Source organism: Anolis carolinensis, chromosome 1 (genome assembly GCF_035594765.1).
Source record: "Anolis carolinensis isolate JA03-04 chromosome 1, rAnoCar3.1.pri, whole genome shotgun sequence".
NCBI classification, from domain to species: Eukaryota; Metazoa; Chordata; class Lepidosauria; order Squamata; family Dactyloidae; genus Anolis; species Anolis carolinensis.
Window position 1 is genome coordinate 327,817,137 of NC_085841.1, and position 20,753 is coordinate 327,837,889.

At 43.0% G+C, this 20,753-nt stretch overlaps 1 protein-coding gene across 5 annotated transcripts in view; it reads left to right on the forward strand.

Annotated features, from left to right (window-relative positions):
- Positions 1-20,753, forward strand: part of ttc6 (tetratricopeptide repeat domain 6) — a 136,935-nt gene that overhangs the window by 22,034 nt on the left and 94,148 nt on the right. For all 5 annotated transcript variants that reach the window (XM_062968299.1, XM_062968298.1, XM_062968297.1 and 2 more), the window contains exon 10: positions 15,340-15,549. In XM_062968299.1, coding sequence (XP_062824369.1) covers positions 15,340-15,549 — 210 coding nt within the window. The remainder of the gene's footprint in view (positions 1-15,339; positions 15,550-20,753) is intronic.

The window sequence follows — 20,753 nt, forward strand, 5'->3', positions numbered from 1 at the left end:
GACTGCAAACCAGCAGGGCATTGTCACGACCCAGGCGGCAGAGGCACCAATAACCATACACAGAGGCCAGAATCTAACTAATATCTTTATTGAAGGAATATATAAAGTTAATAAAAACAAGTATAGAAAATAGTCCAGAATTAGACCCTTCAGGAAAGGTCAGAATTAGTCCAAAAAAGCAATGTCCAATAAGAAATATTAAGGTCCAAAGTTGTAATCCAATAACCGAAACACTCACTTTGCCAAGCAAAGTGAGGGGAGATGACAAGGTCCTTAGTCCATAAAACTTGAGCGTGGCTAGGAAATAACTTGATACTTGAAACAAGGCTTGAACGTGGAACAAGGTAACTAAGAACAAGAACAAGGTCCGTGGAATAACTTGGTAAAATCCGTGAAACAAGGCAAGGATTAGTCCTGGGAAACAAGGCAAAGTCCGTAGGTAAACAAAGGCTGGGAAGCAAGGCGAAGGCTGGATAGCAAGGCAAGGCTTGAGCTGAAGCGAGGCTTGAATCGGAGCGCGCTGTCCAGACACAACTCGCTCCGTAGGCTGACGAATTGACTCCGCGAAGTTGCTACGCGGGCAAAACACCTATATAGAGTCCAACTTTCTCACCAAAGCGGTTCTCTGGGAATCAGAAACGAAAGCTAAACTCTGAGACCAGATGTTAAACTCCTTAAAGATTCTCACGAGAACCAATGTTAATTGGCAACATTCTTAGCTGCTATCCTCGCACTCCTGCGCGAAGCTGAATCCAAACTTCTCTGTTGTTTACAAAACTCCCGGCGCAAGAACACGGGAGAAGTAGGCTCTGGGGTTGTTTGACATACTTCTGGGGCACAACTTTCTTGCAGGTGCAAGGTTTCCAGATCTGCCTGGGAAGGATCTGGCTGAGAGGAATCCAGTTCAGACTGGGAAGGTAAAAAACCCAAGTTTTCATCTTCATCAGGGATTACAATGTCCTGAGCAGGACTACAAGGCCCATGGTTCATCACACTATCCCCCTCCTCAGGGCCCCTCCCAAACTGGGGTCCTCTCCCCGAGGCGCGAGGTCGCGGTTTGGTGGGATAGGTCAGATGGAAGCGACGGGTTAGATCAGGAGCATGGACTGTGGAGGCGTCTTCCCAAGAGCGTTCCTCAGGCCCAAAACCCACCCAGTCAATGAGATATTGTAGGCGGCGGCGATGAAAGCGAGAATCCAAAATGTCCTCAACCTCGAACTCCTCCTCCCCATTCATCAAAACAGGAGGGGGGGCCGGTTGGTCTGTATCAGGACGCACACCATCCGCCGGAAGGAGCAGGGAACGGTGAAACACTGGGTGAATGCGCATTGAACGCGGAAGTTGGAGTTTGAAAGTCACGGGGTTTAATTGCGCCACCACTGGATAGGGGCCAATGAAGCGGGCATCTAACTTCCGGCATGGGCGGTGGGAGGGCAGAAAGCGAGTGGACAGAAAAACCCGATCTCCTACCTTGATTTCGGGGCCCGGCTGGCGGTGTTTGTCAGCGTGGCGTTTATAGTCCTCCTTGGCTTGGTCCAGTTGCTGGAGCAAAAGTTGTTGCACCGCTGTGAGTTCCTGCAGCCAATCCTCTGCTGCGGGAACTTCTGAAGTTTCAATGACAGGGGGAAAGAAACGTGGATGGAAACCGTAGTTTGCAAAGAACGGCGTTTCTTTTGTAGAAGCTTGAACTCCATTATTGTAGGCAAACTCAGACAGTGGTAACAGAGAAGCCCAATTGTCCTGTTGGTAGTTTACATAACAGCGAAGATACTGCTCCAAAGTGGCATTGGTGCGCTCCGTTTGCCCATCTGTTTGGGGATGATGAGCTGAAGATAAGCGAGAGTCTATGCCCAGTAGTTTTTGTAGTGCCTTCCAAAAACGAGAGGTGAATTGAGATCCACGGTCTGTGACTAAACTCTTGGGCAATCCATGTAGTCTGAAAACATGCTGAAGAAATAGATCCGCAGTTTCTTTGGCCGTGGGGAGGCCTTCGCAGGGAATGAAATGGGCTAACTTGGTGAATAGGTCCACCACCACTAAGATCGTGGTGAATCCACAGGAAGGTGGTAGGTCAGTGATGAAATCCGCGGAAATTATTTCCCATGGGCGAGATGGGGTAGGAAGGGGGTGCAAAAGCCCTGAGGGCTTCTCCCTTCGTATCTTGGAGCGCTGGCATACTGGGCAGGTGTTGACATATTTTTCCACATCCTTGCGGATCTTGGGCCACCAAAAATCTCTTAGGATCAAATGCATGGTTTTAAATAGTCCGAAGTGTCCTGCTGGTTTGCAGTCATGACACAGACGAAGCGCTTTTTCCCTGCCCGGTCCGGGTGGGATATAAACATGATTTCTATAGCAGAGCAGCCCATCTTTAAGCGAAAAGGGAAAATGCAGACCTTGGCGAAGTTGGTCCTGCGCCCAGGCATCTGCTTGCTGACTAGCCCTGATTTCTTGAGCACAGATGGGTCCTGGAGTAGGGGAAGTTGAACCAATGGGACTGGATTTGGTGTTCCCCACTGTGAGCGTGGCAAAGTTCTCAGGTTGTAGCAGTTGGGATTCAAAGGTCTCCTTGCGTCCTGCAGCGTATTCCGGTTTACGTGACAGGGCGTCTGCTTGCTTGGTTTGAGCTGGGGTCACATAATGGATCTGGAAGTTGAAACGTTCAAAGAATAAAGCCCAACGTTGCTGCCTCTGATTTAGTTTGCGGGCAGTTCTTAGATGTTCTAGATTACGATGATCAGTGTGGACTTCAATGGGGAATTTGGCCCCTTCTAGCCAATGTCTCCAAGTTTCAAAGGCTGCCTTTATGGCCAGTAGTTCTTTTTCCCAAATGGTGTAATTTCTCTCTGGTGTGGTTAGTTGACGAGAATAAAAGGCACAGGGGTGGAGGTGATCTCCCACCGGTTGTAAGAGTACAGCCCCAATTGCCACATCAGAGGCGTCCGCTTGCACCACAAAAGGGGTTCCAGGATTTGGGTGCTGTAGAATTGGCTGGGAGGTGAATAGTTTCTTCAGTTGCTGGAACCCTTTCTCTGCTTGATCAGTCCAGCGGAAAGGCTGCTTTCCACGGATGCAGCTAGTGATGGGGTCGGACCAGCGGGCAAAATCTGGAATGAACTTGCGGTAGTAGTTCGCGAACCCCAAGAAACGCTGCACCTCTTTCTTGTTAGTTGGCGCCCGCCATTCCAATACTGCTGAAACTTTGGCTGGATCCATGGAAAGCCCTAGAGGCGAGATGCGGTAGCCAAGGAAATCTACCTCTTGTAGATCAAAAGCGCATTTTTCTAGCTTGGCATAAAGTCCATGATCCCGCAGTCGTTGCAACACCATTTTGACGTGGTTCTCATGTTCTGATTGTGATCTGGAAAACACCAAAAAATCGTCCAGGTAGATTATCAAGAATCTGTCTAGATAGTCCTGAAAAATATCGTTGACAAAATGCTGGAACGTTGCGGGAGCTCCGCATAAACCGAAATTCATAACTCGGGACTCGAATAATCCGAATTTAGTCTGGAAGGCGGTCTTCCACTCGTCCCCTTCTCTGATGCGAACTAGATTATAAGCCCCCCGAAGATCCAGCTTGGTGTAGACCTTGGCTCCTCGAAGTCGGTCCAGTAGATCCGAGATTAAGGGCAGGGGATAGCTGTTCCGCTTGGTGATATTGTTCAATGCTCTGTAGTCCACCACCAAGCGTAATTCCCCTGACTTCTTCTTCACAAACATCACTGGGGAGGCGGCTGGGGATTGAGAGGGCCTGATGAACCCCTTGCGAAGGTTTGTCTCTAAGAATTCCCTGAGAGCTTCTTGCTCTGGTTCAGTCAGGGAGTAGAGATGCCCTCGCGGGATCGGGGCCCCCTCCACCAAGTCAATGGCACAGTCATAAGGTCTATGTGGGGGTAATTTTTCGGCTTCTTTCTCATTGAATACATCCCAATACTCGGAGTACTTCTTTGGCAAGGTGATGATGGGCTCGGAGTCTGTGGCATGGCATACCTTGGCTACGAGGCAATGGTTTTGGCAGTACGGTGAAGCAAACTGCAGTTCTCTGTTGGACCAGGAGATGTTAGGGTCGTGGAGTGTCAGCCATGGAATTCCCAAAATCACAGGGAAATGGGGAACCTCGGTAACAAAGAAGGAAATCTCTTCCATATGTTCCCTTATCCACATCCTGGTGGGTTCCGACCACTGGCTTACGGGGCCCGTCTTGAGGGGACGGCCGTCTATGGCTTGCACCACACGGGCATTCTTGAAATCATGATATTGTAATCCCAGAGAGTCGGCATACTCTCTATCGATGAAATTGTTGGTAGCTCCAGAGTCTATCATGGCGTGGATCATGACGGGTCCCCTTTTTGCTGACCATAATGTGACCACGAGAAGGAACAGGACCCCGGTTGGCGGCTCTTGGATGGATTTTTTGACCGGGTTGGCGAGCCTCTCTACACCCGGTCGTTGGCTTCCCCCGCCGGCTGTGTGCCAGTCGGCTCAGACGCCTTCGACTCCGTGGAGGACGCCGCCGCAAGACGGGCGGCAGGCTTCCCTTTGGCTGGGCACTCTCTGGCGAAGTGGCCCCCGTTCCCGCAGTACCAGCAGAGGTTCAAGCGTTGACGACGGGCCTTCTCGGCGGCATCTAGTCTGGGACGCACATTGCCCAACTGCATCGGCACCTCCTCGCCTCCTCTGGGGTATGGGGTTGGCGGCGGGGGTCTCCACACCGGACGTGGCTGAACACTGGCGGGAGCGGGGGGTTTTGCCCCGGCTCTACCGCCCTGGCCTCGAACCCATTGTTTCCTGTTGGCAATCATGACTTCAGCCCGTAAACATTGATCAATGAGTGCCTCGAGGGTCTGGGGAGGATCCACCTTGGAGATTTCTTCCAGCATTTCAATGTTGAGACCCTCCCGAAATTGTCCTCTGAGGGCTACATCGTTCCAGCCGGTGTTGTGGGCCAGCACGCGGAACTCGGCTATGTACTGAGACATGGGTCTGTCTCCTTGAAGGAGGCGCCGGAGTTTGTGACCGGCTGCCTCCAAATTGTCCTCGATTCCCCAGGTCTCCTTAAGGTGATCCAAGAAGCGTTGTGCTGAACTTAGGTGGGGGGAGGCTTGATCAAACAGGGCCGTCGCCCAGCTAGCCGCTGGTCCGTCTAGAAGACTGTAGACCCACGCCACCTTGATGTCTTCTTGGGGAAACTCGGCATCACGGGCCTCTAGATAAGCTTGACATTGGCGGCGGAAAACATGAACCTTAGCAGCTTCTCCAGAAAACTTGGTAGGCAACGCCATGGCCGGGAGGCGAACTCCGCGCTCCCTCAACCCTTTTATTTCTCCATCCTGCGCGTTGAGTCTGTCACGGATGCGGTCCACTTCGTCCTTGCTGATGGTGTAGCTGAGCGGCTGTCCAGCCGGCGCGGCTCCGGTAGACATCCTGGCCTCGGTTAGTTGGTGCTTATGGGAGGCGGAGTCAAACTGTCACGACCCAGGCGGCAGAGGCACCAATAACCATACACAGAGGCCAGAATCTAACTAATATCTTTATTGAAGGAATATATAAAGTTAATAAAAACAAGTATAGAAAATAGTCCAGAATTAGACCCTTCAGGAAAGGTCAGAATTAGTCCAAAAAAGCAATGTCCAATAAGAAATATTAAGGTCCAAAGTTGTAATCCAATAACCGAAACACTCACTTTGCCAAGCAAAGTGAGGGGAGATGACAAGGTCCTTAGTCCATAAAACTTGAGCGTGGCTAGGAAATAACTTGATACTTGAAACAAGGCTTGAACGTGGAACAAGGTAACTAAGAACAAGAACAAGGTCCGTGGAATAACTTGGTAAAATCCGTGAAACAAGGCAAGGATTAGTCCTGGGAAACAAGGCAAAGTCCGTAGGTAAACAAAGGCTGGGAAGCAAGGCGAAGGCTGGATAGCAAGGCAAGGCTTGAGCTGAAGCGAGGCTTGAATCGGAGCGCGCTGTCCAGACACAACTCGCTCCGTAGGCTGACGAATTGACTCCGCGAAGTTGCTACGCGGGCAAAACACCTATATAGAGTCCAACTTTCTCACCAAAGCGGTTCTCTGGGAATCAGAAACGAAAGCTAAACTCTGAGACCAGATGTTAAACTCCTTAAAGATTCTCACGAGAACCAATGTTAATTGGCAACATTCTTAGCTGCTATCCTCGCACTCCTGCGCGAAGCTGAATCCAAACTTCTCTGTTGTTTACAAAACTCCCGGCGCAAGAACACGGGAGAAGTAGGCTCTGGGGTTGTTTGACATACTTCTGGGGCACAACTTTCTTGCAGGTGCAAGGTTTCCAGATCTGCCTGGGAAGGATCTGGCTGAGAGGAATCCAGTTCAGACTGGGAAGGTAAAAAACCCAAGTTTTCATCTTCATCAGGGATTACAATGTCCTGAGCAGGACTACAAGGCCCATGGTTCATCACAGGCATTTCGGACTATTTAAAACCATGCATTTGATCCTAAGAGATTTCTGGTGGCCCAAGATCCGCAAGGATGTGGAAAAATATGTTAACACCTGCCCAGTATGCCAGCGCTCCAAGATAAGAAGGGAGAAGCCCTCAGGGCTTCTACACCCCCTTCCTAACCCATCTCGCCCATGGGAAATAATTTCTGCGGATTTTATCACTGACTTACCACCTTCCTGTGGATTCACCACGATCCTAGTGGTGGTGGACCTTTTCACCAAGTTAGCCCATTTCATTCCCTGTGAAGGTCTTCCCACAGCCCAAGAGACTGCAGATTTATTCCTCCAACATGTTTTCAGACTACATGGATTGCCCAAGAGTTTGGTCACAGACCGTGGATCCCAATTCACCTCTCGTTTCTGGAAGGCACTACAAAAACTATTGGGCATAGACTCTCGTTTATCTTCAGCTCATCATCCCCAAACGGATGGGCAAACGGAGCGCACCAATGCCACTTTGGAACAGTACCTTCGCTGTTATGTAAACTACCAACAGGACAATTGGGCTTCTCTGTTACCACTGTCGGAATTTGCCTACAACAATGGAGTCCAGGCTTCTACAAAAGAAACGCCGTTCTTTGCAAACTACGGCTTCCATCCACGTTTCTTTCCCCCTGTCATTGAAACTTCAGAAGTTCCCGCAGCAGAAGATTGGCTGCAGGAACTCACAGCGGTGCAACAACTTTTGCTCCAGCAACTGGAACAAGCCAAGGAGGACTATAAACGTCACGCGGACAAACATCGCCAGCCGGGCCCCGAAATCAAGGTAGGAGATCGGGTTTTTCTGTCCACTCGCTTTTTGCCCTCCCATCGCCCTTGCCGGAAGTTAGATGCCCGTTTCATTGGCCCCTATCCAGTGGTGGCGCAACTTAACCCCGTGACTTTCAAACTCCAACTTCCGCGCTCAATGCGCATTCACCCAGTGTTTCACCGCTCCCTGCTCCTTCCGGCGGATGGTGTGCGGCCAGATGTAGACCGGCCGGCCCCCGTCCCTATTTTGGTGGATGGGGAGGACGAGTTCGAGGTTCAGGACATTTTGGATTCTCGCTTTCACCGCCGCCGCCTGCAATATCTCATTGACTGGGTGGGTTTTGGCCCTGAGGAACGCTCTTGGGAAGACGCTTCCACAGTTCACGCTCCTGATCTAACCCGTCGCTTCCATCAGACCTATCCCGCCAAGCCACGACCTCGCGCCTCGGGGAGAGAGTCCCAGTTTGGGAGGGGGCTTGAGGAGGGGGATAGTGTGATGACCCATGGGCCTTGTAGTCCTGCTCATGACATTGTGATGCCTGATGAAGAAGAAAACTTGGGTTTTTTACCTTCCCAGTCAGAACTGGATTCTTCCCAGACAGATTCTTCCCAGCCAGATCTGGGAACCTTGCACCTGCAAGAGGATTATGTTCCAGAAGTATGTCAAACAAATACTGAGGCTACATCTCCAGTGTTTTCTCGCCATGAGTTTTGTAAACAACAGAGAGGCTTGGAAGCAGCCTCGCGCAGGAGTGCGAGAATAATTGCTAAGAATTTGCCAATTAAGCCTACTTTCCATGAGAATCTTTAAGGAGTCAAACATCTGGTCTCAGAGATTAGCTTTCGGTTCTGGTTCCCAGAGAACTGCTCTCGGCGGGAAAGTGAGACTCTATATAGGTGTTTTCCCCGCGGAGTAACTTTGCGGAGTCAATTCGTCAGCCTCCGGAGCGAGTTGTGTCTGGACAGCGCGCTCCGTCTCTAGCCTCGTTCCTGCTCAAGCCTTGCCTTGTTTCCAGCCTTCGCTCCTGTTTCCCAGCCTTTGTTTACCAACGGACCTTGCCTTGTTTTCCCAGGACTAAACCTTGCCTTGTTTCACGGATTTTACCAAGTTATTCCACGGACCTTGTTCTTGTTCCTCGTTACCTTGTCCCACGTTTCAAGCCTTGTTTCAAGTATCAAGTTATTTCCTAGCCTTGCTCAAGTTCATGGACTAAAGGACCTTGTCATCTCCCCTCACTTTGCCTGGCAAAGTGAGTGTTTCGGTTATTGGATTACAACTTTGGACCTTAATATTTCATATTGGACATTGTTTCTTTGGACTAATTTTGACCTTCCCTGAAAGGTCTACTTCTGGACTAACTTTTACATTTGCTTTTACTAACTTTATATATTTCCTTAATAAAGATATTAGATAGACTCTGGCCTCTGCGTATGGTTATTGGTGCTCTGTAGCCTGGGTCGTGACAACTGTACATTCATGAAACCCGTCCTTCCTCTTTCTGTAGCACATTGGTGGATGCATTTTGAGTATCACTGTGTTGAGCAATTATTTTAACTCAGAAGGTGGAGGTGTGGCCATGCTCATAAGAGAGGAGGGGTGAAGTTATCACAGTTTGCATTGTAGAAGGTTCCAAGCCAGTAAATGCACAGAAGGCACCTTGAAGAACCCATTTATAGTTAAGAAAACTCTTCTTCCAAGTAAACAACCTCTTTTTCTTAGCACTATTTCTTTTGTTTATTTATCCCTCCCTACATAAAATGTATAATCTATATCAGGCCTGTAGCCAGGATTTTGATTCGGTGGGGGGTGGGGTGGGGGGTGGGACTTTGGTTCGGGGGGGGGGGGCGGGCGCTGAGTCTGAGTGAGAGAGGATCTACCTGCCGCACCTCAGGCTAGTTTCACCTTGCAATATACACCAGGCTGAACACAAGGTTGAAGTCTTTTGTAGTTTATTAGGAAATAGAAGATAAATAGTTCTTTAAAAGCAAAAGTTCCAAAAGATTGTTACAAAACAAGGTTAAGGTTATTAATCCAAGAAATCATAAGAAATACACAAGGTCCCAAGAGAGCATGACAAAGTCCCATGAACATGAATACACCAAGGCTGCAAGATAATCCAGGAAACAAGAACTTGCGTCTTGACTTGAGCGAGAAGTTGCTTTGACAAAGGTTTGTCTCCCAACACATTGTTTTAATACCCTTTGCATAGCATGAAAGCCTTTCTTTGGCCTCTGACCTCCTTCTTGTTTGCTATTCTTACACTCCTTCGAATCCTGAATTCCAAACGGCCAGCTGGATCTAGAGATTTTGTTTCATCAAGGCCAGCCAGCTCGTTAGCATCTGTCTGCAAGCTATCAGGCTGAGAACTATCAGGCTGAAAGCTGTCCTCCTTTTCTGAGTCAATTTTCACCTGGCTAGTTTCAGTATCAACATCATTCCCTGCTGTGGGAAAAACTCCCTGTTCCTCATCTTCTACAACAGGAACACCCTGAACCTGAATCCCATAATTCCCATCAGAGTCATTTTGAACCTGAATCCCATAATCCCCAACAGAGTCACTCTGAAGTTCCAGCTGAGTCACAACACTACCCTAGCAAACCTTTTATATCGTTATCCCAATACCCCCATGCATATGAGATATATTGAGCATGGTGATCAGATCATGATATGAATAAACATAACAGTTTAAATAATATATGTAAGGCCTTCTCGCGGACTACCCTGAGAATTTCGGGGGGAAGGGGTGAAGCCCCACGAGCCCCCCCTCCCCCGGCTACATGCCTGATCTATATAAAATTTATACTCCCAGATAACATAATAATATAACCTATTTTTTGTTAGCTGTAGTCCTGATTGGTTGCCTTTTCAGCTTTCACTTGGTGCTTGATCACCACAGAATGCTTTGTTATGCAGCTTGAGTTCATCTGTGTATATTTGTTATCTGAAAAAATGAACAAGATTTCAAAGGCCACAGAAGTATTTCCATGACCTTGTGAAGGCTTCAAAATTTTATTTCTTGAACAGCAGGCCCCATGCAACATTTTAAACTGTTTTTGAAATAAGAATGATGTTCAAAGTGAAAGAGGTCAAATATTCCACTGGGCAAGCTCAAGCTTGTGTGGATGTTGGCAGTAGTTTGGATTCCAGCACAAAGCATTTGCCTGGAAATCTTAATAAATGTTTTTTTTTCTCTCTCTCTGTCTGTTTGTAAATATTTCTGGAAATTATTCTCTTCTTAGTGCAAGTATGAACAAAGTAGCCCTCCTGATGTTACTGGACGGTAACCCCGGCAGCTTTATCCAACACAGTTAATAATGAGGAATATTAGAAGTTACAGACAAATGTCATCTGGAGGAATGCTCTTTGCCCATTCTTTGTCTTACTGATTATGCTGTAGTCCATAAAACATATGGAAGTATTAATTCAATTTTATGAAAAGTTCCAAATACCCCAGATATTTCTCCTGTTTTTGATAGGCTGTTGTGTGTGTGTAAAATCTCTTGTGTTCATTCTGGGCATCTGTTTTAAATCCATTTTTAAAGATGTCCGCTAGTTAGGATGTTTGCTTGGAAGTGCATTTTGTTGCAATCTGTGGAAGTCATTTAATTAAATGTATGGACTGTTAGCTTACCCGTATATGGTTTGCCTGGTAGAGTGTTCTGTATGCTGAGTTTTCATTTGATTTTGCACTCTTTCTGCACAGCAGCATCTTATAGTAAAGCTTGGCCAGAACTATCCCAAGTTACGCTTCATTACTTTATTGAGGTAGAGAATAAAAGCTTTAATTATTAGCTTTTGTTGTGGTTTAAGTCCTTAAAGGTTTCTTGGACATGGAAGAGAGCCTTTTTATGGCAGGGCTGAAGTTTGTAAATGGATATTACTTTCAATTAAGTAACAGAAAGTAAACTCACAGGAAAAGAATGCCAAAGTTTATGAAACAGTCAAATTGGCATTTAAGTGACTCTGTGCATACCATTGCTTATCTGCATTGCTTTAAGTTCATTTGGTTAGCAAGATTATATATTAAAACAAATAATGACAACAGACAATGAATATTTTACTTCAATAAAATGTTACTGTCAGTTTATGAATGGTGCAGAAAAAGCATGATTTTGTGGTGGGTAATGTTATTGAGTGCATTAAGTGAGGTTAATGTAGGCCACACACATAGTATTGGTTTTTCTGGTCTTCTATTTCAAAGGATGATAAATAGACTGCTTAAGGAGAGTGTATGCTGTAAAAACACACACCTTTACTTGCAACATGCTCTAAATATTTAGTTTTTGTTAGGAATTTTTCCTTTTTTTGTCTGTTATAAATGGATTCTTCTGAGACTTGGTGACAGAGAATGATATGTTTTAACAGAGATAGTTAGATAGAAACTATTAACAAATCATGATGGGCAGCTTTTCAGTGGGTAGCTATGTATAATTAAATTTGTTCAACTACAATATACTATATTTAGAGAAGTGAAGAATTGTAATTTTTCTTGTTTGAAAGAAATTGGCTAAAAGATTGTGTTTTAAAGTAATAAGTGTGCTGCAAGGAATGAAATTATTGTTTTTATCATTTAGTATAAATTTTACTTTATGTATCATCTTAGATTTTCAAATTTGTTTTTTAATTTAAACATCAACTACTTGATACTGATTCTTCATTGCATATATTCAGTACTACCTGTATTTCATTTTGTTTGTATATCCTTTTAGCATTCTACTCTGTAACAACCTTTAATGAAGTAAATTTGATCACCAACCACAAATAACCAAACCAGAATACTATTCAACGTAGTATAAGAATATATTTTACACTGTTATAAATAGAATCTTGTAGCTCTATAACATATATGAGCATCTTTTCCTCACATTATAACTGTGAAATCTGTCAGATATTGTTTAAATATTCAAACTCTTACTTTATGAATCTCTTGGTAGTGGAAGATGAAGCTGTTAGCATAGACAGACAATGTGTAATGTACATTCACAGATTGATTCAGATGGGAACTAGATCATAACCCCTAAATATTTAACTACAATTTTGAAATGATAACATTCTCAACCATTGTAATTAATTAACAAATGAACTGAAACTGACCCAAACAAAACAGAGATGCTTACTAACAAGGGTCCTAACCTGGGGATGGAGGAATGTCAACCAATACTGGTTAGGATTACACTCCCCCTGAAAAACTGTCCGCAGCTTGGGAGTGCTCCTGGTTCCATCTCTCCAAATGTCAGCCCAGGTATATGCAACGGTCAGGACTGCTTACTACCAGCTTCGGCTGATACGCCAGCTGTGCCCCTTCCTAGATTTGGAGGACCTAAAGATGGTAGTGTACATGTTGGTAACCTCAAGGTTGGATTTCTGCAATGCACTTTACATTGGGCTACCTTTGTACCAAGTTTGAAAACTCCAGTTGGTTCAAAATATGGCATCCATCTAGGCATGAGCATATTACACCTATCCTAAGGTTACACCACTGACTACCAATTAATTTCCAGGCAAAGTACAAAGTGTTGGTTTTGATCTTTAGAGCCCTATATGGTTTGAGTACAGGATCACCTATTCCCATACAATCTGCCCTGCACACTGAGGTCCTCTTGGCGGCGGAAGGCTACTCCAGTCTGCCAGAAACCATCTAACGATTGTCATCATTAAGACCTTTTCATAGGCCACCCCAAGACTGTGGAATGACCTGCCAGAAGAGCCCTGACAGCTAGATGAGCTGTCAGAATTTAAGACACAACTGAAGACCCAACTCTTCTGACAGGCTCATCCAGCCAGTTGTGATCATGAATTTTAAACTTGTGTCTTGTGTTCACTATATTTTAATCATTGTTATGTGTATTTTAATATATGTATTTTGTAGAAATATTTTAATATCTGTACTTTATATAATGATTATGTGTTTTTAGCTGCCTCGAACCATGAGGAGAGGCGTGTAAGAAATAAAATTATTATTAATAATGATGCATAAATATAAATGCAGGCCAGTGATACTGAACAGATTATATTTTTTGGCTTTTAGGCCAGAACTCCAATGAGAGTCCAAACAACTGAAAACTTATAAAATAAACAAGTAAATAAAGCATGCACACAAAACCTTTACACAGAAGGAAACACAGGTGACTCAGAGGCCAAGCAAGGGATCAGTTCCAGCATTTGTGGAGAGGAGGTGCCCTCTTGCTCAGCCCACAAGTTACCACTTCTAAAGAACAAAAAAAATTGAAATATATATGTTTGTAGTTCCTGCTCTGAAATTACGGCTGTATTTGAGAACCAAGTTATCTTCACTCCTGTCAGCTATTATCAAAGTGCAATTTTTTTTAAAAGCAAGATATGTTACTGTTGTGACTGCGCCTTCGGGGATTATGGTTGATGGTGATGGAATTCGAAGAGGAAGAAAAAACCCTCGTGATGAGGGTTCACTGGAGGAGTTGCGCAGGAAGCGACTTAGAGAGCTATATGGGGGATCTTCTGAGGAAGATTCAGATGGGGAGATGGATGCTGAGGAACAGGTGGTGGCTGGGGAAGCGGGCACTGAATGGGCACAGCCACCGAGATGTCTGGGCCTTTGGGGCTTATGGATACTTCTGAACCTGGGGTTTCTGCAGGAGCTGATCCCAATTGGGATGCTTGGAGAAGGGAGGATGGTTCTTTAAGTGTTCATGGGGCTAAGTGTGGGCAGGATGATTGGGACTCTGACGAATTGCTAGGTACTCCAGATCCACGAGCTCTAGCTGTGTGGAGTTCAGACTCTGAGTAGATTTGGGACACCTGGTGTTTGGGTGTGAGTGTTTGGTCACCCAGGAGGAAGGGGAATAAAATGGGAATGTTTGGCTACTGCACTTTGCATGTGGCAAGGTGTTGCTGAGGCGCCATTGGGATCTCTGTGTTTCCATGAAGACTGGACTTGGACTATGATTTGAATCTGCTGATATCATCTAGCTTGGCTTTCGCTGTGTCTTATCGTGGACCTGTTTTGGATGACTGCACCCTCTTCGGACTTTGGATTAAATTTGACCTGGCTTCTGTTTACGCTCTCTGACTGACGGCTACTCCCGGCTTCTGACTATTGGTTTGTCTTTCAGAATTTCTGCTGCCTCCTGACCTGACCTTGGATTCTTCTGACGACGGCTATTCATCATCCCTTTGAGGCTCTCGGCTTATCTGCACCGTGGAAGCAGCTTTACTGCTTTTCTAGTTTGTTTATTTTCCAGCAATTAACTCTATTTGTTTTCCAAAGCTGAATTGAAGCGTTATTTAGTTTTTTATTGAATGCCAGCATGGGAAATTAGCGTGGCTCGTTTTTGAGTTATTATTGTCCAATCTACTCTCGAAACACTGAAAAGTGAAGTGTTTCAAGGATATTTCCTGTGTTTATGTTATTTTTTGGCTTATCTTCGGAATAAACTTGATTTTGTATGTTAACTGGCGTCTGACTCTTGACAGTTACACTGAAGGAACCTATTGGTTTCATGGAATATTTGACAATGTGAACAACACACAGTTAAATAATAGATGATCAGTCAAGTGGCATTACAACTCTCTGATGCAGAATCTTTCTGTAGAATATGATTTACTGTAGATTTTTACACAATGTATACAGTTCATTATCATGAAAATCTTGATAAGAAAATTAATAGACTTTGAGTCTGAAATGATTCTAGATTAAAATAATGTTGAATTACTGTGGGAATTGCAGAAATAGTGTGCAAAATCTAATGTGTGTTAGAAGCATGTTGTCAATACATGTGCAGAGAGGCCTTCAAGAGTTATTCTAATTTGTAACAGTGTTAAATTTTTGGGACAAGCAGCGTGATGTTGCAGTTAGATTATTGAAAACACTAAGGGCAACCCCCCTCTAAACAAATCTTGCCAAGAAAACCCCATGACAGCTTTGCCTTATAGCTGCTATAAGTCAGAAATGACATGAAGACACACAGAAACAGTAGTCCTATGGACACTTGCCTTAAGATAATTACAGTTGAGATTCTTTTCCGAATAAACTAATATTTCTAAGACTGAACTATCTAGCAGTACCATACCTTTATAGTTAATATTTGCATGTGTAAAATATTAACTTGAACTTTATTTTCTTTCCAGGGATGTGGATTACCCACTTATTCATCTTCTATGTACAGCTTGTCCTGAATGTGTATTGCCTGTTGATCTGCAGTTTGTGTCTAGAGTACACCATACGCTAGACAAAAGAGGCCATAATATTTTATTACCACCATTTAATCTTGTCAACTACAAATCAGAAGAGCTTTTCCCAGCTGCTGCTGCTCTTGAGGATGAGATGGAAAGAGAAAGGTAGGAATAGCTAAGATTCCCTTCAAGGGTAGCAGAGTATTGTAATAAAGCTATATATAAATTTTTCTCTTATGCACAGACAACAAGTTCATGCACTTTTCTTTATCTGCTGAGCAGCTGGATGAATTTCACATATATGTGCCCATTCCATTCCATCCTGGTGCCTAATGCTGAAATGCAGTGGCTTACGTCATCCCCTTCAAGCACATGTTTGTGCAATGCTTTAAAGCATTTTTGTCTTCTCAGAACTAGCTGTTGCTCAGTGCGTGGGCCACTTCTGACTCTGTCACACTCCTGTTTGTCCAGTCCTAGACCAACTGCAAGGCAGCAACAGATTGAGTGCTGCCTGATGATGTAAAGATGCTGGTAAAGATGTTGAAGGCAGATGGGGGAGGAGAAAAAAAACATTAGCAGTATTTCACCTTCAGATCCATAATCAAGAAAAGAATTGGGAATTCTTTTTGTGGTACTGTATTTTGCGAATGTAGTGAAATTTTGAGAACTTCTTTCTTTTGACTTTGCAGTTGAACAGTTGTATGGGATAGAGCAGGTTACCTTTGCATTGAGATTCCAGATTTTAAAAGCTCACCATCATGATAGAGACAAGAATCTGCCCCTTTAGTTCAAAGAGTCTATTAAAATAATTCAGCTGAAAAAGGCTGTACTCTCCCTAGAAGTCAAGATGATAAAGATGAGGCTGTCATACTTTGGACATATCATGAGAATACATGATTCACTAGAAAAGACAGTAGAGATTGGCAAGGTAGAATGCATCAGAAAAAGATGAAGTTTCTATTACAGGTATATGGTCTCAATCGAGGAATCCACAGCCCTAAATTAGTAAGACCTCAGCAGAGAGACTGATGACAGAGTGACTTGAAGTCATTGGATTACTACAAGTCAGTGTTGACGTAATGGTAGTTAAGAACAGTATTAAAGTAGTTCAATATATATTTTAATTGGTGAGTAGCATGAACAGATTGCCTAATTATTTTATAATTCATCCAGCTTGCAGTATAGTTATAGAAACATAACCATCTGGTTCACATGCTCATTGCAGTACTGATCTGGTTGAGATGCCACCTTCTCATACAGTATGAAGTCAGATAAATCCAATTTGTTTTGGATCCAAGCTAATATGTAGATTTTTATCCAGAATTCAGTACTTAAAGAAAAATATTTTAATTCTCAGATTACTATATGAATGTTAGAATTTTGAAACAATATTATTTATTTATTTCTATACTGCTTTTCTTCCAGAGCGGGCCTCAAAGTAGCATACAACATAACAAATGCAACATATTGCAGAGAGAGAGAATTTGTCTATGTGGCATTGATTATGTTGTCTGTCATTGCATGTTTTGTGACAGCAGAGGTCTCACTTTATGTTTTGGTTGAAATGCTTCCATAGCTTTTTAAAATGAACTGTTCAGGTTGGGTTTTGTATAATAAAAGTTGGTGCTTTCAGACTGAACCAAAAGTTCATTTCAGTTTGCATTTAAAGTAAAAGATAGGTTTTTTAAAAGCACTGACAGTTGTTAATTCTTTTAAAATCAGCTATAAGGGTAGAACAGTCAATCAAAACAACTTGTTTTAGCCACAGCTATGACTGCATTTTATAAATTTTAATGTTTTACATTGTAATTATGTATATATGTGATTCTAATTCTATGGTTTGATTGTTTTATATTTATGTATTGTCTATATGCAACACATTGCTGTATTTTGTTAGTTGGCTGGAGCCCCTTCGGGGAGATGGTGGTGTGGTAGAAATAAAATGTATTATTATTATTATTATTATTATTATTATTATTATTATTATTATTATTATTATTATTCTCCTGCCAGCCTAGCAGTTCGAAAACATGCAAATGTGAGTAGATCAATAGGTACCGCTCCGGCAAGAAGGTAACTGCGCTCCATGCAGTCATGCCGGCCACATGAGCTTGGAGGTGTCTATGGACAACGCCGGCTCTTCGGCTTAGAAATGGAGATGAGCACCAACCCCCAGAGTCAGTCACGACTGGACTTAATGTCAGGGAAAACCTTTACCTTTTATTATTATTATTATTATTATTATTATTATTATTATTATTATTATGTTATTAGAACAATAACTTTCCCCTTTAAAACACGATCTATGGGGAGCATGCCTTTTTTAAAGGGGGAAGTTTTGATCTTTGTGCAGCAGAAAATGAAGCCATGCTGGTGGCCACAGGGACTGCAAAATAGATGGTGGTGCAGCTACATGTGACCCATAGATTCTATGTTGTCCATCCCTGACTTTCATTTCTTGTGTTGCTCACTACATCCCATTGGGAATTTTATTAAAATTTTGTTTTGGGCTTGACCCTTTTTGGGGGTGATAATATAATAAATACTGTTTAGTGAAGGGAGTTTCATTGCCATTGTGTCTGTCTGCAGTTTCTGTTTGTTCTGGTCTATGTGCTCTGGCTGATATCCTGCAAAGAAGAATGAGTCATGAATAGTGACAACTGATACAGATTGCCTAGTTTCATAAATAGAACTGGTTATTCTAGTCATTGCTCTCCAGTTACATGTTAAGAGCTAATCTGTACTTAGGGATTTGTTGGCAAAAGATACCCTTGTACTTAATGTCCCCTGTAATACAGACATTACTATAGCTTTGGAACAATGGAAAGTTGTTTAGTTAGTAGACAGCTATATCTAATTGTAGAGTCTGGAGAGCCATGCCCGTGGTAGTATCATTCTTATGCTGGTGTATTATTTCCTGTCTGTAGATGTTCATTATTATCTTTGTATATTTGTCAAGACTGCTAACAAAACCATAAAGCTGAAAAATGCTGAGAGTTTCAGGAGGACTGATGGGGTACTCCTAAAAAACATACTTTGCTAAAAACTGGATTGCCATATTGGAGAATGTTGAGCTTCTGCCACTATTTTGGGTCATGAACAACAAGTTCTGTAATGACTTTTAGCGACATGAATTGATGGTTACAAAAGTTGCAGAACATAAGCCTGGGGTCAAGATGCAGTACATGTAGAATGAATAATGACTGGAGATTATCACTTTCATTGATTGCAGAGAATCCAATTTCATGCAACATGCTTACTTCCAATCAATAATTTAATGCAAAGTTTTGATTGTATTGTTTCATAATGTCACTTGCCTTACAAGTCGAGTATCCCTTATCCGAAATACTTGGGACCACAACTATTTTGGATTTCAGATTTTTTGTGGGGATTTTGGAATATTTGCATATACATAATGAGATATCTTGGAGATAGTGCATCTCTAAGTACGAAATTCATTTATATTTCACATATACCTTATATGAGTACGCTTAACTTGAAAATAATTTTGTGCACAATATTTTAAATAATTTTGTGTATGAAACAAAGTTTGTGTCCTTTGAACCATCAGAAAAGAAAGGTGTCACTATTTCAGCCATTCATGTAGACAAATTGGATTTAGGAGCTTTTCAGATTTCGGATTTCTGGATAAAGCAAATAATGCACAAGAATAATCAAAGACACAGAAATAATAATTGTAAAGCTGTCATAAGGGACCTTATTGTTGAGAATAATCTATCAAGTCAATGCATAATCATTATATTTGACCATATTGATCTAGAATCATTTACTTGCAGAAGCTGAGCACATTTGCCTATAATTCCTAGTAAGAGGATTTTGTGAAACACCAGTAGATGTCACTGTCAGCATGCATCAAGGAAAATAAGTGTGATTTAAATGTAGTATTCAGAAAAGTTAGAGCTTGTTTCTATCATTGTTTTTCTTTCTTTAGGATAAATTCACCCTTTTTGGCATTTTGATCTGTTTTTTCTGTTTTGTTTTGTAATTTTTAGCATTTAGAACCAAACAAGACCAAAGTTCAATTATATAATTAGGACTAGAATACATTTCATTAGCTTTCCAAGGAGGGTTCTCTCATTTGGCAAGAGTGTGCATTTGTGTGTACAGTACACATACACATATATGAACATTTACATGTACACTTGGTTATATAGAGTGTTAAGAGCAGTAACATCAGAGGAAAATGCAGTGCCAGAAGAGCTGATTTACAGTGAAACTGAGTTATAGATGTTACTAGCTGTGCCCAGCCACGCGTTGCTGTGGCTTATGGGAATCATTTGTTGACCAGGTGGAATAGCAGTGAATAGCCTTCCAGCCTCAAAGCCTGGCCATTTTTTTCTTATTCGAATCCTTTTTTGGTGAGCTGGAATACAATGGAATAGAATTGCTGCTTTGAAGGCTGGGTTCTTGCATTCTAGGGGAATAGTTTTTTTGGCCAATTTGAATTGCACTGAATAGCCTTACTGCTTCAAAGCCTGGCCACTTTCTATATAGGGGCATCCTTCCTTGAGCAAGTTGAATGGGACAGAGTAGCCTCGGGGCTTCCAAACCTGAGGTTTTTCTATCTAGGGGAAATCTTGGTTGGCCAGGTTGAACAGCACCGAATAGCCTTGCTGCTTGCAAGCCTAGCTGCTTTCTACATAGCGGCATCCTTCGTTGGCCAGGTTGAATGGGACGGAATAGCCTCATGGCTTCAAAGCCTGGGGGTTTTCTACCTTGTGGAATTCTTGGTTGGCCAGGTTGAATAGCAATTAATAGTTTCAGTGTGACAAGTATGAATGCTGCAATTAGCCACCTTGATTAACATTTAATGGCCTTGCAGCTTCAAAGGCTGTCTGCTTCTTGCCTGGGGGAATCCTTTGTTGGGAGGTGTTAGCTGGCCCAGGTTGTTTCCTTTCTGGAATTTCCCTGTTTTCAGAGTGTTGCTCTTTATTTACTCTCCTGATTTTAGAGATTATTTTGTTCTATATTATTATACCACAGTAATTATTATATACAGTGTTCCCTCACTTATCGCTGGGGTTAGGTTCCAGGACCACCCGCAATAAGTGAAAATCCGCGAAGTAGGGACACTATATTTATTTTAATATTTATACATTATTTCAGTAGTTATACACTATTTTAAGTCTTTATCAACCAATCGTGCCATATAATCCAGTTCAAATCAGATAATCTGTATTTTATAGACAGTGGCCTGAGTAAAGAGGCCCAGGCGCCATTGGGGCTTAGTGGATTGCTAGGAGATGAAGTGGGCGGAGCCTACCCTTCTAACTGGCAGCAAGGGGAAAAAACAGTTCTTTCTCTTCCTCTAATTTGGGCTTTATATTTTTAGGGGTTTTTTTGTTTGA